At 35.8% G+C, this 19,555-nt stretch overlaps 1 protein-coding gene across 1 annotated transcript; it reads right to left on the minus strand.

The window, feature by feature from the left end:
• Window positions 1-8,834: 8,834 nt before the first annotated feature.
• Window positions 8,835-9,800, minus strand: LOC126705082 (uncharacterized). The gene has a single exon (XM_050404035.1). The coding sequence runs from the start codon at window positions 9,798-9,800 to the stop codon at window positions 8,835-8,837; it is 966 nt and encodes a 321-aa protein (XP_050259992.1).
• Window positions 9,801-19,555: the final 9,755 nt, after the last annotated feature.

Raw genomic sequence — 19,555 nt, forward strand, 5'->3', positions numbered from 1 at the left:
TTTTGGGTCATGTCCAGACTATCACCACCTTCGCTCCTTTGGTTCTGCTTGTTTCGTTCTTCTTCAGCCACATGAGCATAACAAACTTGAGCCTCGGTCAAGGCTTTGTTGTTTTCTTGGCTATGGCGAAACTCAAAAGGGGTATCGGTGTTATGACCCTGTCTCTCATCGTCTTCGTATTTCTCACAATGTTGTCTTTTGGGAACATCGCCTCTTTGTCGAGCTCTCTCACTTTCGTGCCTCCCTATCTTCCTCTTCTGTTTTAGATCTTTTTCCAGATGAGGCACATATTCCTTCTGTAGCTGCTCCTGATCCTCCTGTAATTGCTCCTGATTCTCTTGTAGACTTCTCTGTCCAACCACCAGATATCACTGATCCCTTTCCTAGTTCACCCTTTAATGAACAGGTGGAAGATGAACAGGTTGAAGACGAGCTACCCAACCCCAACCCTGAGCTTGGGTCCCCTGCTCCTGCTCCGCCTGAAGATCTTGCACAAGACATTCCACCTCGTCACTCAACTCGAGTAAGATCTATTCCTACACATTTACTTGACTATCATTGTTACACTGCTCTTGCTACATTACATGAGCCTCACACCTATCGTGAGGCTTCCACTGACCCTTTATGACAGATTGCAATGAAAGAGGAACTTGATGCATTATCTAAAAACCATACTTGGGATTTGGTGACACTCCCTCCCGGGAAATCTGTGGTTGGTTGTAAGTGGATCTACAAGATTAAGACTCGCTCTGATGGGTCCATTGAGCGCTACAAAGCTCGTCTTGTTGCAAAAGGCTTTACACAGGAGTATGGGATTGATTATGAAGAGACCTTTGCTCCGGTTGCTCGTATCTCATCTGTCCGTGCCCTCTTAGCTGTTGCTGCTGCCCGTAAATGGGATCTTTTTCAGATGGATGTCAAAAATGCATTCCTTAATGGGGATTTACATGAAGAAGTTTATATGCAACCTCCTCCTGGTCTCTCTGTTGACTCAAACAAGGTTTGTTACCTTCGACGTGCACTTTATGGCCTTAAACAAGCTCCACGAGCTTGGTTTGCCAAATTCAGCTCTACCATCTCTCATTTGGGTTACATGGCCAGTCATTATGATTCTGCCTTATTTCTTCGTCGCACTGACAAAGGCACTATTTTACTTCTCCTGTATGTGGATGATATGATCATAACTGGTGATGACCTCAGTGGCATTCAAGAACTCAAAGATTTTCTTAGTCAGCAATTTGAGATGAAAGATCTTGGACATCTCAGCTACTTCTTGGGTCTTGAAATCACTCATTCTACTGATAGACTTTATCTTACTCAAGCTAAGTATGCTTCTGAGCTCTTGTCTCGAGCTGGACTCACTAATAGCAAGACTGTTGACACTCCAGTTGAGCTTAATGCGCATCTGACTCCCTCAGGGGGGAAACCATTGTCTAATCCCTCTCTTTATAGACGATTGGTTGGCAGCCTAGTTTATCTCACAGTTACTCGTCCAGACATCTCCTATGCTGTTCATCAGGTGAGCCAGTATCTGTCTGCTCCACGATCAACTCACTATGCTGCTGTTCTGCGCATTCTTCGATACTTGAAGGGCACCCTCTTTCATGGCCTTTTCTACTCAGCTCAGTCTCCTCTTGTATTCCGTGCATTCTCTGATGCTGATTGGGTAGGAGATCCTACTGATCGTAGGTCTACTACAGGTTACTGTTTTCTCCTTGGTTCTTCTTTGATTTCTTGGCGAAACAAGAAACAAACCTTTGTGGCCCGCTCCAGTACTGAAGCAGAATATCGTGCTCTTGCTGATACCACATCTGAGCTCCTTTGGCTACGATGGCTCCTTAAGGATTTAGGTGTGTCCACCTCCTCTGCTACTCCCCTTTATTGTGACAACCAGAGTGCCATTCATATTGCTCATAATGATGTCTTTCATGAACGGACTAAACACATCGAGATTGATTGTCATTTTATCCGTTATCATCTTGTCCATGGTGCTCTTAAGCTTTTCTCCGTCTCCTCCAAAGATCAACTTGCAGATATCTTCACCAAGTCACTTCCTAAGGGACGCACTCGTGATTTGGTTGACAACCTCAAGTTGGTCTCACATCCACCTTGAGTTTGAGGGGGGCTGTTAACGTGTATTGTGTTATGGGCTTTAGGCCCAATTAGGTTACTTGTATAGCACACTTGTACTTGTACTACACTCTACTTGTACTGCACACATATGTCTCCTATATAAAGGCAGTGATGTATATTCTTTTATTGAAGAAATACAATACAATCATTCAGTATTTCTAACAAGTCTAAAGGAGAACACTAAAGCAATAGATATCTACCATCTTATCCATTCAAGACTCATCCGATATTTTGTTAACCTTTTTTTTCCCTCTTTGTTCTTTTAAGGACTTTTTAGCTTAAAATTTTCAAATAAAAAAATTGGCTGAAAGTTGTCGTTTTAATTCCTCAAGATGTGAAAATGGAGAATGGGGGGAGAGTAGAAGTAGTTGGCACAGGTCTGGAAAAGGATGAACTATTAATGTATTTTTTGCAGCTACTAAATAATTCTCTCTTAAATATTTGATCCATGTTTCTAGGAAAAAAAGAAAAGAAAAGAAAGTACTCCACAAATTGTACAGATTACTAACTAATTATTAATAATATTAATTTGTCCATCCTTACGGCTAAGAAAACCAAAAGACAATTGGGACTAAAAAAAATTCTTTGTAACAGTTAGGTTCAATGATTCTCTAGAATTTATATATAAAAAAAAAGTTCAAATGAAAATTTTTCAAAATTATATTATTTGTATATAACTAATTTTGATTCAATTAAAACGTACGTATGAGACAAACGTTAGAGTAAAAGGCAATTGTAATGAAATTATCTAATCCGTTAATTAATTGAGTTCTGCAATGCTACCCATTTGCAATTGGTCAATTAAGGAAACAAAGATAATAGCTTATTAATATTTAATAAAACTAAAAAGGAAACAGAGATTTTTCTAATCAACTTTTTCTCTTAAACTAATCTCTTTTATTTTTTTGAGAAATATCCAAAAGTAAACTTAACACTATTGGGAAGCCTACTTCGGAACTTAAATCAAATTTAAAATGAATGAGTTGTGAGGAAATTAGTTAAAAATGATGATAGATAAGATAGCTTATAAAAATAAAATAAAAAGGAAACAAAGTTTTCTTTAATAAACTTTTTCTCTTAAATTAATTTGTTAATAATAAACAGAATTAACAGATTATTTTTTTTAGAAGATATAACAAATTAGGATATCTCTCTCTCTTCCCCTCAAAAAAGAAGAAGAAGATATCTCTCTCTCATTAAAATCTGTTACTAAAGTAGGAGAGAGAAACCACAAGAATACTCAACACAACATACGCGTATCTGTTCTACAATCTACTTCTACTACTAGTAGAAGTAGACTGTCTGTCAGTCAGTCTTTTTTTTTGATAACAAACATCATTCACCTTTCATTGATTTGGACAATTATCCATAGAGATTACATCCATAAGAACCAGATTTGATACAAAATGGGGGGTATCTTCCACCCAAACAGAACATTCTTCCTCAAACAAAGCATGCTTGGCTAACCGGTGCGCAACCATGTTACCATTTCTGCCAACATGGGAAGCCGTCCAGTAATTAAAATGCAGCAAGCAGAGACGCATTCCCTCAATCACCTTCTTGCTCGAGCTTGGGGCCGAGGAAGAATCGGAAATGGCCATCACCACCTGCTTTGCATCACCTTCAATGATGATCTCCTTAAGACTAAGATCTTTTGCCAACTGAATGCCTTCCTCCATAGCCTTTGCTTCAATCTCTAAAGGCCCCAGGGGCAGATGAATTCTTTTACTTAAAGCTCCCATGACTTGGCCTTTTTCATTCCTAATCACGACTCCAACACCGCAGCACCTGGCATCCTTGAAAATGGCTCCATCCACGTTGACTTTATACCAACCAGCCCTTGGCGGTTGCCAGCAAGTATTGGTTCGAACCTGAATTCCATTAGGTGTAGGATCACTCTGTCTGCATTCCTCAGTGTAGTTTCGGGCTTCTACTGCAATTTGTTTTGGCTGTTTACACAGGCCTTCATGCTTGAAAGAGTTCCTGTTATTCCATATCTTCCATGCCATGATTGCATACCACTCCCAGTCTTGGATACACTTATCCTCCTTCAGCTTCCACACCACATCTATGAATTCATTTGAGTACCGAAGCTGGTCTCTTACTCTTGTTGGCAGACCCCCATTTTTCCATACCTCTGAAGCAAATTTGCATCCCCAAAGAGCATGACCCGAGGTTTCACGAATCCCACACAACCCACAACTATCAATCCCGGTGATTTTCCGAGAAACAAGCATAGAGTTGGTGGGTAGTATGTCTTTGCAGGCTTTCCAGAAAAACTGTTTTACCTTATTCGGGCACTCCAACTTCCAAATAAACCTCCAAAAAACCTTCATTTTTGATCTGTCTGAGCTTTCCCCTAGGGCCACTTGCTGTTTTCCTTCCTTAATGAGATTGAAAGCCACTTCATAGGCACTTCTAACAGTAAACAAACCATTCCTTGTTCCTGCCCAAACCCGAGAGTCCTCAGGGAGAGTGCTACTAATAGGGATACTTAAAATGGTTTCTGCCTCATGAGCAACAAAATTGCTTTTCACCAAGTCTGCATCCCAAGAGCCTTTCTCCCTATCTATTAGATTCTCCACCCTATCCAACACTTGAACTTGACACCGCGGACTCATTACTTTGAAGGTGTTTGGAGTTGGGAGCCATCTATCCTCCCAGGTCTTAACCTTTTTTCCATCACCAATGATCCATCGGGACCCCCTCTCAAGAACTTCCCTTGCTGCCAGCAAACTCCTCCACACGTAAGAAGGTCTTCTGCCCAGTCTGTCAGTCAGTCTGAGTCTAACAGTTTCAGTCCCAGTCCTAGGGCTTTGTTGAAGTAATAATTGGCAAAGGATATTAACCTTGATATGTTGGATGGGGAAACCTTTGTTCACTAATCACTCCTAGACTAGCTCCTAGTTTAGATCCACTTTGATCGAGTTCAACAATAAATAATTAATTAATTGGGACAGACTTTAATTTTTTTTTTTTTTTTGAGAAACAGGGACAGACTTTAATTAATGTATATCTGACCACCCAAATTTAAAATGGATGGGATGTGAGGAAATTAATTAAAATTTGCTTACACAAGATCAGTTTGTGAATTTATAACTGTGTGTGCAATTTTTTAAACCGTTCCAACAAAATAGGTTGATAGTGAGTTTTTTTTTTTTTTTTTTAATGATTTATTTATATTAGATATTTTATCTTTTGCATTTCATTAATTTACTTACACTAATTTTATTTCTTTTAAACTTAAATAAGACACGTAGCATAAATTTAGATAACAATTAGAATCTAATTTAGAACCAAATTAAATCTCTCTCTCTCTCTCTCTCTCTCTCTCTCTCTCTCTCTCTCTCTCTCTCTCTATATATATATATATATATATCCCATCTCTTTTTTTTGAGGAATATATCCCATCTCTTTGTACAATAGTTTTCAACGGTGTGTTATAACGAGTCTTTTGGGTTAAAATTGCAAATTTTAAAGTTAATTTGCGTTATAGTTACTGTTCGAAGTTAATTGGGAAACTGAGGAGAGAGACTGAATTTCGGCAATGGCGTTGCCGAAATTCAGCCAAAAAAAAGCAGGAGAGAGAATACGATACCGAAATTCAATCAGAAAGCAGGAGAGAGGAGAGAGAATAACAAAAAAGTAGGAGAGAGGAGAGAAAATAACCAAAAAACAGGAGAGAGGAGAGAGAATAACCAAAATTTTTTTTTTCCCCCCACAATTTCGGTAATGCCATTGCCGAAATTGTTGGGGAAATTTTTTTTTTCCCCACAATTTCGGTAATGCCATTGCCGAAATTGTGGAGGAAAAAAAAAAATTTTTTTTCCCACAATTTCGGTAATCCCGTTGCTGTTTTCTCTTTTTATTTATTTATTTATTTATTTATTTATTTACATTTACGGCAACGCTATTGCCGAAATAAGGGGATTGCCGAAATAGGGAAAAAAAATTTCCCCTGTTTCGGCAATACCATTGCCGTAAATGTAAATAAAAAATAAAAATAAAAAATAAAAAGAAAAGAAAAAGAGAAAAGGATTACAGCAATCCCATTGCCGTAATAGGAGGAAATATCTATTTCGGCAATAGCGTTGCCGTAAATGTAAATAAATGTAAATAAATAAATAAAAATTGGGAAAAAATTTGGAAAAATAATTTCCCCTATTTCGGCAATAGCGTTGCCGTAAATGTAAATAAATAAATAAAAAGAGAAAACAGCAATGGGATTGCCGAAATTGAGGAAAAATTAAATAATTTTCCCCTATTTCGGCAATAGCGTTGCCGTAAATGTAAATAAATAAATAAGTAAATAAATAAATAAATAAATAAAAAAGAGAAAACAACAATGGGATTGCCAAAAATGTGGAAAAAAAAAATTTTTCCCTCACAATTTCGGTAATGGCATTACCGAAATTGTGGGGAAATTTTTTTTTTTTTTCCCTCACAATTTCGGTAATGACATTGCCAAAATTGTGGGGGAAAAATTTTTTTAGGAAAAAAAAAAAATATTTTTTTCCCCACAATTTCAGTAATGCCATTGCCGAAATTGTTGGGGAAATTTTTTTTTTTTCCCCACAATTTCGGTAATGCCATTGCCGAAATTGTGGAGGAAATTTTTTTTTTTTTATTTCCCCACAATTTCGGTAATGCCATTGCCGAAATTGTGGAGGAAAATTTTTTTTTTTTTCCATAATTTCGGTAATGCCACAATTTCGGTAATGCCATTGCCGAAATAGGAAAAAAAAACTTCCCCTGTTTCGGTATTGCCGTAAATGTAAATAAAAAATAAAAAAAAAAGAAAAAGAAAAAGAGAAAAGGATTACAGCAATCCCATTGCCGTAATAGGAGGAAATATCTATTTCGGCAATAGCGTTGCCGTAAATGTAAATAAATAAATAAAAATTGCGGAAAAATAATTTCCCCTATTTCGGCAATAGCGTTGCCGTAAATGTAAATAAATAAATAAAAAGAGAAAACAGCAATGGGATTGCCGAAATTGAGGAAAAATTAAATAATTTTCCCCTATTTCGGCAATAGCGTTGCCGTAAATGTAAATAAATAAATAAAAAAATAAAAAAGAAAACAGCAATGGGATTGCCGAAAATGTGGGAAAAAAAAAAAAATTTTCCCCCACAATTTCGGTAATGACATTGCCGAAATTGTGGGGGAAAATTTTTTTAGGAAAAAAATTTTTTTTTTCCACAATTTCGGTAATGCCATTGCCGAAATTGTGGAGTAAAAAAAATTTTTTTTTTTCCCCCACAATTTCGGTAATGCCATTGCTGTTTTCTCTCTTTTTTTTTTTTTTTTTTTTTTTTTTTTTTTTTTTTTTTTACATTTACGGCAACGCTATTGCCGAAATAGGAGGAAATTATTTAATTTTTCCTCAATTTCGGCAGTGCCATTGCTGAAATTGTGGGAAAGAAAGGAGAAAAGGATTACGGCAATAGCATTGCCGTAAATGTGAGAAAAAAAAAAGTACAAAAGGATTAAAAATAAAAAGGAGAGAAAACGGCAATTGGATTGCCGAAAATGTGGGAAAAAATAATTTCCCAATTTCGGCAGTGCCATTGCTGAAATTGTGGGAAAAAAAAAAGAAGAAAAATTGTGGTAATGGTATTGTCGAAATAGGGGGAAAAAAATTTGTGACAAATTAATTGTGGCAATGGTATTGTCGAAATAGGAAAAAAAATTTTGTGACAATCTAATTGCTGAAAATGTGAGAAAAAAAGAATTGTGGCAATGGTATTGCCAAAATAGAGGAGAGAGATATAAAAAAGTACGCATATTATTCTTTCAATATATTTTTGACTGAACCAGTTTGGTTTGTCACGTTCTTTTAGAAATAGATAAGGATAGATTCAAGTACACTGGTACATTGAATCTTTTTCTAAAATGCACGCTGTAAACAAAAACAAAAAAAAGTACATAGATTCTTATAGAATGAAAAAATGACTGATGTGCACGCTGTAAACGAAAAAAACAAAGAAAGTACGGATTCTTACCATAGAAAAGAAAAAATGATTGATGTGCACACTATAAACCAAAAAAAGTAAAGAAAGTACCTAGATTCTTACAATATAGAAGAAAAAAATTATTGATGTGTACACAGTAAACCAAAAAAGCAAAGAAAGTACATATATTCTTACACTACGGAAAAAAAAAAATGATTGATGTGCACGCTTTAAAAAAAAAAACAAAGAAAGTACATAGATTCTTACATTTACATGTACGTTGTAAACAAAAAAAAGCAAAGAAAGTAAACCAAAAAAGACAAAGATTCAATCAACCAATCACCTCAACTCCTCATCTCATTTGATTTTTATTCTCTGCAAAAAATATATTTTGCCACACCTAAATCTTTAATGTGATTCTTTTTTGTCTACTCCTCATCTCATCTCACCTCATCTCCATTCTTTTTTGTCTGCTCCTCGTCTCATCTCCAACATGATTCTTTTTTGTCTACTCCTCATCTCAATATATAGACACACACAGACACAAAATAAATAAACCTACACCCCAATCTAACTTGCAGTGCTAGAAAACATCATAGCATATGGAATTAGTACCATGTTCTTTCAAATAATACAAACTAACAATATGGTCCAACTCCTAAAAACATAATTAAAAAAAAAAAAAAAAAAACAACAGTCCAACTAATCCATTGAAGTAGATTGAATACTTATGTTGGGTCATTCAGTTTAGCCACTAGTGGAGCCAGCCACAGTTCGAGTGGGGCATGTTCTTCTATTATGGCCTTCTTGCCTACAAAGACTACACAATGGCCTTGGTTGATGCTCTGCCCCTTCGTCCATTTCATTTCGAAGCCGAGTTGTTCTTGGTCGACCTTTTTCACGGCGCAACTTGACATTAGGATACAAGATCGGGAAATTAGGCTCATTCCAATGTACACTGTCCCGAACTATGCGAAATCTAGGTGCATAACAAGCAACTTGTTCTTCCAAATGGTAGCAACAGTCGATATATCGCATTGCAGAGATGCCTTGATATTTACACACGGCAATGACATGTGAGCACGGAATCTTATAAACCTGCCATTTTTGACAACTACAAGTGTTCTGCCTCAAATTTACCTCATGACGATGATTACCCCTATATGCAGAGTTAGGGTTTATTGGTGTTCTGACTTCAAACAGACCATCTTCATGACTGAACACGGTAACTGAATGCTTTGGTGCCTTTTTTTCCCATTTATTGAATTTATTCTTTGCATAGGCTGTAATGCGTTCACCGGCAGTAACCTCTGCACATGCCTTAGTATACCGATCGGCAAAGTAGGCGACACAACGATAGTATGTAAGTTCAACTAATGCAGTTATGGGCAGATTTCTAGCACTCTTTAGAATTCCATTGAAGCTTTCAGACAAGTTTGTGGTCATTGCCCCATAACGATGTCCACCATCGTATGCTAACGTCCACTTTTCCACCGGCATTTCCCTTAAATACTTCTCACCATCTGCACTTAATTGAGTAATTCTATCCCTGGTGATTTGATACTTTCGTAACTGATTCTCCATGCCTGCCCACATTACCATAGCCTTCAAGTTTTTATTCCCAATTTGTTGATTGAAATTGCTAGCCACATGGCGAAAGCAAAAACGATGATACCAACGTGTTGATTGACATATAGTTCGTATCGCTGCCATTATACCAGGATGACGATCAGATATGACACATAACCCTTCTCGATTAGTGACATTAATCTGAATACAACGCAAAAATCAATACCAGCTATCATCAGTTTCCTTCTCCACAATGGCAAAGGCAAGTGGAAAAAGTCTGTTGTCACCATCCCAAGTTGATGCAATCAGTAACGTACCTTTATACTTACCATATAGGAAAGTTCCATCTATACTAATCACTGGCCTACAATGTTGAAAACCTTCAATTGATGGACCAAAAGCCCAGAACACTCTCTCGAATATCGCACAGCCTGGCATAGTAGCAGGTAATGTTCTCCAAATAACCCTGCTGTCCGGGTTTGAATCAGTCAAAGCTTTCAACCATTTTGGCAATAATTGGTAAGATTTGTCCCAATCACCAAACGCTCTACCAATTGCTTTCTCTTTTGCCTCCCACACCTTGAAATAAGAAGGCCTGTATTGGTACTTATTGTAAAGAGTCTGTTGAAGTGAAGCAATCTTTATGGTTGGATCATTTTTGACAACATCCCTCAACTCTTTCTCAATAACATGGGTGTCTAATTGCTCGTGATCTTGTGTGAGCGTAGACTCTGTACATGTGTGTGGACCATTGTACTTCCTAACCTCAAACAACCCATATGTAGCCCGGAAGCATGCTCGAAGACGCCAAGAACAATTTTTGCACCTTACAGACCAACATTCTGGATTTGACTCTCTTACACAAAATGTTTGGTTCCTCTTGATGTGATAGCGTTTAACAGCAGCTTGTAGTTCATCCTTATCGGCAAAAAGCAAGCCCACATAAAACTCTTGGGTAGGGTCCCAAATACTCTGAGTGGGCTTTTCAAATGGTGGGGTTGGATCAATTATATTATCCCACGTGTTCTGTGAAAAGCTTAGTGATGAAGGTTGATGGACTCCCATAGTTGGACTGCTTTCATGATTACCTTCATTTGGAGGCTCCTGTTCATCTCCAATATCATCAAGGACCTCATCGTCATCAAGTTGGTCATCACTATCCATAGTCCGCATCCTTTCTAATAATGTATGGACCGCATTTTCAGTAGTAGCAGCTATGCGATGTGTATCATTAGGATTATTAGCAGCTCTCTGAGAGGCGGTTTGGTCATACTGAGCTTCAAACTCAAAACAAGTAGTCTCTTGTGTGACATGCTCAGTTGGATTATCATAGTCAGCATCATTGTTGGAAATTGGCCGAGAAGGAACATGTTGGTCCTCAGTTGCAACATGGGTATATGGAGAATGATAGTTAGCACCGCCAATGTTGATTGGAGAATGAGCCGCATCTTGAGAATAATGACCAATATGAGTGGCATATGGATCATGGAAGTGCCCGCCATGTGAATAACTAAACGATGCACTCGGTCCTTCGTTGGCATATCGAATGGGGAAAACATCTCGGTGGCTTCTTATAGGCTCTACACCCACGTATAACTCTGCACCTACAAATCCATATTGGCGGTCTAACATATCGAATATTGCATTGACACCATTATCATCTGCTACCAAAACTTGCTGGTAAGTCACAGGATGTGGATGACATTAAAATGGAAATCTATACCAAATAGTCAATTTTGAATCTTTTCTGTTTATATGAAGCGTGGATGCTACTCTATCACATAGATCTTCAAATGTAACACCTCGGCTTAATGGAAGCATAGAAGGAGGTGGCCCTTTGTAATAAACCCCATTTTCTCCATGTTTAATTATTCCACCGGAATGGATGAGAAAAATGAACAACTTTTCTGCCATCTACAGTAAAGCATAATAATAGTATTAATAAATTAACACAACACAACCATTACAATGCAATACAAGAAGGTAATCCATTAAAAATATTCACTGATAATAATAGTATTAAACATACGTGTATATTATAGGCTAACAAACTAAGTATTTCTTTAAGGAAATATACGTCAATTTTGAAATTTAGGCAAGAATTCATGGATAAATAATTTAAAACATATCATACAAATCAGTTCATGTTGCAAAACACATAATACAGAAACAAGATTTGCATGAACAAATAATTTAACAAAAAAAAGATTTTCATGCTTAGCTATGCCCCTAAAACATATCAACATGAATATTATAAAAAGAAAAGTAACTACTTAAGAAATATAACTCACCTTCTAAGAGATAACGAACGGATAGATATTTGCAAGTGTTGTTACTTATAGTTGTTTGGAGAATATATGGCACGCATGATTTGAAAATGGTTGGTAAAATTATGAGGGGAACAAGAGTGGAGAAGAAGGTTGATGGAATTTATAGGGGAAAAAGAGTAGAAAATAAGAACGGTGGAAATTTCAGTGACATTAGTACTGTTTAAATAGGATGCAAGTTTCATATCAGTTAAATTCAGTGACATTATAGGGTACTTTTACCATAAAAGAACATGACAAACAAAACTCCTTCGGTCAAAAAAGTACTGAAAGAATCTCTGCAATGCCATTGTACTTGAATCTATCCTTATAGGGTACTTTTTTTTATATGTGTACTTTTTTATCAATCTCTCTCAACTATTTCGGCAACAAAAAAATACTGAAAGAATCTCTGCAATGCCACAAATATTGAAAAGAATCTTTGCAATGTCATTGTACTTGAATCTATCCTTATAGGGTACTTTTTTTCATATGCGTACTTTTTTTTTTTATATCTCTCTCCTCTATTTCGGCAATGTCATTGCCACAAACCAGATGAGATAAGGAGTTGAAGTGATTGGTTGATTGACTTTTTGTTTTATTTTTTTTTACTTTCTTTGCTTTTTTTGTTCACAACGTGCACGTAAGAATCTATGTACTTTCTTTACTTTTTTTTTTTTTGTTAACAGCGTGTACATCAATCAATTTTTTTCTTCTATATTGTAAGAATCTATATACTTTCTTTGCTTTTTTTTTTTGGTTTATAGTGTGCATATCAATCATTTTTTTCTTTTCTATTGTAAGAATCTGTATACTTTCTTTGTTTTTTTTTTTTTTTTTTTTTTTTTTTTTTTCGTTTACAGCGTGCACTTTAGAATAAGAATCAATGTACGAGAGGCTGTGGAGAATAAGAATCTATGTACTTTTTTTTGTCTTTGATACTTTTACGAGAGTTTGGAAGAGAGGCTGTGGAGAATGAAAATAAAAATGTACACCACAGTAGCCATCATGCAAAGGAAAAAAGATTTACCAAAGGAAAAATGTACACATTTCTTGTTTTCACAAAGGTCTTACGGTTAATAGTATAATGTGCTATGTATACTATTTAGGCATAATATTTTTTGCTACAATGATGCATAAATAATGATAATACTTTAATATATTTTTAATAAACAGCCATTTTACATTGATTAGTGATTGCGACGATGAGGTATATTCAATTTTTGTTGCGTTCCACAACATGGAGGATGCCTATTTTCTCGTTGTGGGTACCTTCGTGCTTGCACAGGACTTCTCCCCATGCGCCTCAGCTGTGTTCTAATGTCAACTTCCGTTTGATAATTACCATAGTCATCATTTTCATTATCTGAAGACACCTCCATCTCTTGGGTATCTTCTGCATCTTCCCCACTATCCTCATTTGAGGCATCTTCCTCAGAGTCTGTTACAGAGGCCTCTTCTTCAGAGTTTGGAGCACATACCCATGTATTTTGTGGTGTGCAAAAATCACCAACATGAGGGGGTGGTTGGGAAGGTTGTGGTGTGCAGAAATCATAGTTGTACTGGCTATCTTGGCCATAATTGTATTGCCCAGCATCAGATGGAGGTGGCGATGGGTGATAGGAGGGAGGTGTTGAATTAGGTTGGGGATAATGGTCATAGCTAAACAAACCCTCAAATCCTTGTCCTATGGAAGTGGATGACCCAATTTGTTGATATAAATTCATGCAATACTCGTTGACATTAATTGGATTATACTCACTGAAGGTGGTTGGCTCATTACCAGCAAATGTTGATGGCCCAGCTTGGGTAGAGCTGTACATATTGTGTTGTGCGGAGGTGGATGGTCCGGCATCATCATTTCGGCATTGTCCACGTTGTACAGAGGTAGATGAGTGGGTTTCAGTATAGGTTTGCGGTTGTCTTCCTTGGCGCCTTTGTCGTCGCCCGAAGTTTGTCACCCTTTCAGTAGGGACGGAGGAAATATTTGCTTCCATTGATAACTTCAGTCGAGTAAGACCCTCTACTATTGGTGGAAGGACTTGCTGTGCTGTGAGATCATTCCTCTGTTGATTTGCAACAGCTAAATTTAACATTTTATTAACCTTAGTTTGCTGCCGCAGAAAAAGGAAAATAACATTTATTAGTGCAGTAATATTGAAAAAGTGAAAATAATAATTTGTTATCAATATTAGTGCAATATTTGGATGTGTAAATAACTTGTTATCAATATTAGTGCAGTATTATCGAAAAAGCTAAAATAATAACCTGGTATATATGGGCAGCTGCCTCTGGTGTTGTGAATAGGTGACCATTTTGCTGGTACCATGTTGCGTAGTCCACACTTGAATCAAAATGGTCATCTCCAACTAGAAGTTCAGCTCGCATATTCCAACGCTGGTAGTATTGGTTATGCTGCCTTCTCCAATTGACAGTGGACTTTCCTGTCAACTTTACACAATGCACAGATTTATCCAAATTGTCTGTAGGCCACCTTGGACATCTTTGCAACAACCCAAACTGTTGCATGACTCTTTCTGGGTGGTAATACTCTAAAATTTGGAAGCACAACAATGGCGCTGTTGTAGTCCATATATTTCTTTCTGCAAGACACCATGGATGCATATAGTTATCGTATGGTGTCCAAACAACCTGCAATTCCAATTACAATAACTATGTTATAATCAATCAAGACAATAATATAACTAGTAAATTAACCATTGATGCATTGTGATATATTACTTGTTTATTATTATGTGTATCGTGATTAGAACGGTATGAACGCAAAACATGCGTTGGTGTATGAGTGAATGTTCTTTTGGTATCCCACCTATACACAATTAATGATTGTCATACAATATTTAGAGTTTGGAAGTATCAAGGATTACAAAATTGTATAGAAATAAAAAGTAAATATTATACCTGCAACCGTATGGGTCGTCGCCATTTAAATTTGTTGGATTTATTGGAATTGGGGTCAGATATGGAAGATGCTCCCACGCCCATAATTGTAATATGAAAACAGGACCTGCAATCTCCGTGCTTTTTTTAATAGCAGCAGTACACAGCTCTTTATAAAGGTAAGCTAGTGTAGCACTACCCCAGCTATATTCCCCAGCTACACCAAAGTCGTCTAACAGCTTGAGAAAGCAGCAATGCAATCTACTTTGGCTCTTATTTCCAAATAGTAAAGCCAAAACCTGAAACATGTATGCCCTAGCATGCTGTTGGATTGTTATAGCATTGGCACCCTCTGGTAGGTTTGAGAATGTATCCCTTACCCATGTTATTTTAAGGCCACCAAATTTCAATGTTGTTTCAGGTGGTGTCACCCCAAGTAAATTACTACATTCTGTACTCCAAGTCAAATTTATTGGCCCGCACACTGCATTGCCATCAATAGGCAATCCTGTAAGGATTGCTATATCCTGTAGAGTTATAGTCATTTCACAATTAGGTAGGTGAAATGTATGGGTACTATATTGCCATCGCTCTACCAAAGAAGTGATAAGACTCCAATCAATATCTATATGTGGTAGGCGGGTAACACGATATAATCTACATTGATGCAAATATGGGGCGATACGCTCGCCTAACTGCGGGAGGGGTGCAAACGATTGAGGTCGCACTCGTAAGGTGGAAACCTGAATTTTTTTTTAAAAAAAAATATACAATGTTATATTGCTAATGTATAAATTATTTTCATGTAAATTGAATAATTGTATATATTATTTGGACATTAATAAATTTGGATCTTGCAACGTACATTGCCTTCCATTGCATCATTAGAGATGTGGTATTGTTGCTCCATTTCAAATATATCTACAACAAAATTGAAAGAAACTCAAATAAAAGATTTATGAAGCAAAATAATAATAATAATAATAATAATAATAATAATAATAATATTAATAGTTTTAGCAAAAATAATCATACACACAATAATTAGTATTAACTATAATTGAGATGCTTACCACAATTGTGATGCCAACTAAAAGAGTGAGAATTATAGAGTGATACTTGCAAAAAAAAAAAAAAACACACAATCAGATAACCATAAAAAATAATTCATTAATCTAAAATTTGAATAACAAGAGCAACAACAACAACAACAACACCAACAATTATCATAATCATAGGCATACAAATAATATTAATTACAATTACAACAATACATAATATTTTACAATGTATTAGCTTCTAATATTTACAAAGCACATGTTTATATAATAATAATAATAAATTTGTTAATTTCTAGAGCTATAAGTTAATAAGCAAAGCAAAAAAACTTACATTAACAAAAAACTTACAATCCTTAGTTGTGGCACACTGAAACAAAGTAAAAGAATAACTTTGCAGCCTGAGGAATTGTGATGAGATGCAATTCTACTTCGCACTTCCCTTCTCTTTTATTTCCAATTGAACAATAAAAAGACAAAAAAGAAAGATTTAGGCGTGGTAAAGTTTATTTTCTGCAGAGAATATAAGTCAGATGAGACGAGGAGCAGACAAAAAAGAATGGAGATGAGGTGAGATGAGATGAGATGAGGAGTAGACAAAAAAGAATCACGTTAAAGATTTAGGTATGGCAAAATATATTTTTTGCAGAGAATAAAAATCAAATGAGATGAGGAGTTGAGGTGATTGGTTGATTGAATCTTTGTCTTTTTTGGTTTACTTTATTTGCTTTTTTTTGTTTACAATGTACATGTAAATGTAAGAATCTATGTACTTTCTTTGTTTTTTTTTTTAAAGCGTGCACATCAATCATTTTTTTTTCCGTAGTGTAAGAATATATGTACTTTTTTTGCTTTTTTGGTTTACTGTGTACACATCAATAATTTTTTTTCTTCTATATTGTAAGAATCTAGGTACTTTCTTTACTTTTTTTGGTTTATAGTGTGCACATCAATCATTTTTTCTTTTTTATGGTAAGAATCCGTACTTTTTTTGTTTTTTTTTGTTTACAGCGTGCATATCAGTCATTTTTTCGTTCTATAAGAATCTATGTACTTTTTTTTGTTTTTGCTTACAGCGTGCATTTTAGAAAAAGATTCAATGTACCAGTGTACTTGAATCTATCCTTATCTATTTCTAAAAGAACGTGACAAACCAAACTGGTTTAGTCAAAAATATATTGAAAGAATAATATGCGTACTTTTTTTATATCTCTCTCCTCTATTTCGGCAATACCATTGCCACAATTCTTTTTTTCTCACATTTTCGGCAATTACATTGTCACAAAATTTTTTTTCCTATTTCGACAATACCATTGTCACAAATTTTTTTCCCCCTATTTCGACAATACCATTACCACAATTTTTCTTTTTTTTTTTTTCCCACAATTTCAGCAATGGCACTGCCGAAATTGGGAAATTATTTTTTCCCACATTTTCGGCAATCCAATTGCCGTTTTCTCTCCTTTTTATTTTTAATCCTTTTGTACTTTTTTTTTTCTCACATTTACGGCAACGCTATTGCCGTAATCCTTTTCTCGTTTCTTTCCCACAATTTCAGCAATGGCACTGCCGAAATTGAGGAAAAATTAAATAATTTGCCCCTATTTCGGCAATAGCGTTGCCGTAAATGTAAAAAAAAAAAAAATAAATAAAAAAAAATGGCATTACCGAAATTGTGGGGAAAAAAAAAAATTTTTTTCCTCCACAATTTCGGCAATGGCATTACCGAAATTGTGGGGGAAATAAAAAATTTTTCCCCAACAATTTCGGCAATGGCATTACCGAAATTGTAGGGAAATTTTTTTTTTTTTTTTTCCTAAAAAAAATTTTTCCCCCACAATTTCGGCAATGTCATTACCGAAATTGTGAGGGAAAAAAAAAAAAAAAATTTCCCCACAATTTCGGTAGTGCCATTACCGAAATTGTGAGGGAAAATTTTTTTTTTTTTCCCCACATTTTCGGCAATCCCATTGCTGTTTTCTCTTTTTTATTTATTTATTTATTTATTTACTTATTTATTTATTTACATTTACGGCAACGCTATTGCCGAAATAAGGGAAAATTATTTAATTTTTCCTCAATTTCGGCAATCCCATTGCTGTTTTCTCTTTTTATTTATTTATTTACATTTACGGCAACGCTATTGCCGAAATAGGGGAAATTATTTTTCCAAATTTTTTCCCAATTTTTATTTATTTATTTACATTTATTTACATTTACGGCAACGCTATTGCCGAAATAGATATTTCCTCCTATTACGGCAATGGGATTGCTGTAATCCTTTTCTCTTTTTTTATTTATTTATTTATTTATTTTTTATTTACATTTACGGCAATGGTATTTTTATTTTTTATTTACATTTACGGCAATGGTATTGCCGAAACAGGGGAAATTTTTTTTCCCTATTTCGGCAATCCCGTTGCCGTAATCCTTTTCTCCTTTTTTTCTTTTTTTTTTTCACATTTTCGGCAATCCCCTTATTTCGGCAATAGCGTTGCCGTAAATGTAAATAAATAAATAAATAAATAAATAAATAAAAAAAGAGAAAACAGCAATGGGATTACCCGAAATTGTGGGAAAAAAATTTTTTTTTTTCCTCCACAATTTCGGCAATGGCATTACCGAAATTGTGGGGAAAAAAAAAATTTCCCCAACAATTTCGGCAATGGCATTACCGAAATTGTGGGGGAAAATTTTTTTTTTTGGTTATTCTCTCTCCTCTCTCCTGCTTTTTGGTTATTCTCTCTCCTCTCTCCTACTTTTTTGTTATTCTCACTCCTCTCTCCTGCTTTCTGATTGAATTTCGGTATCGTATTCTCTCTCCTGCTTTTTTTTGGCTGAATTTCGGCAACGCCATTGCCGAAATTCAGTCTCTCTCCTCAGTTTCCCAATTAACTTCGAACAGTAGCTATAACGCAAATTAACTTTAAAATTTGCAATTTTAACCCAAAAGACTCGTGTTATAACAGCTAGTTCATTTAATTTATTCTTTTTTGGTTGTTGGGTTTTCTATTGTTTGTGCCTTCATAATCCCAAATAAGCTAAAAAGTCTAAATAGTTAGTGCTTAAACTGATTCATGGGAGGTCAAAAGTAACACTAGAAGTTTCATTAATTAACGCCTTTTTTTTTTTAATGGGAATTAACGCCCTTTTAGTCCTAGTGTACTCTCCCTCAGTAGGAGCTTTCTCTCTCCCTAGGAACTCTCCCTCTCGGTTTCCCCGAGCTTCTCTCCCTCTTGATAAGGGTCTTCCCTTCCCCTCAACCCCAAACCCCTGCTCTCCTTAACTCTCTCTTACCTTCTACCTTCAGCAAAATGGACATGTCTGTAATAGAAGACCTGCAACACCTACGTCTCACAAAGGATGAAGAAGAAGACATCCAGATCTCCTCCATGAACAGATCGGACCTAATGGAGGAGTGCGCTCTTAGTTTATTTGGCAAGCTTCTTACTGATAGACAACAAAATCAGAGAGCTTTGAAAAATACCCTCAGAGCTGCCTGGAAGATGGGATCGGATCTGCGAATAGTAGATGTGGGGAAAAATCTCTTTCAATTCAAATTCAACTCAGGGTTTCAACTGGAATGGGTTGAAAGGAACGACCCCTGGAATTTTGAGAACAACTTGCTTCTTCT

The sequence above is a fragment of the Quercus robur genome, chromosome 11 (assembly GCF_932294415.1).
Source record: "Quercus robur chromosome 11, dhQueRobu3.1, whole genome shotgun sequence".
NCBI classification, from domain to species: Eukaryota; Viridiplantae; Streptophyta; class Magnoliopsida; order Fagales; family Fagaceae; genus Quercus; species Quercus robur.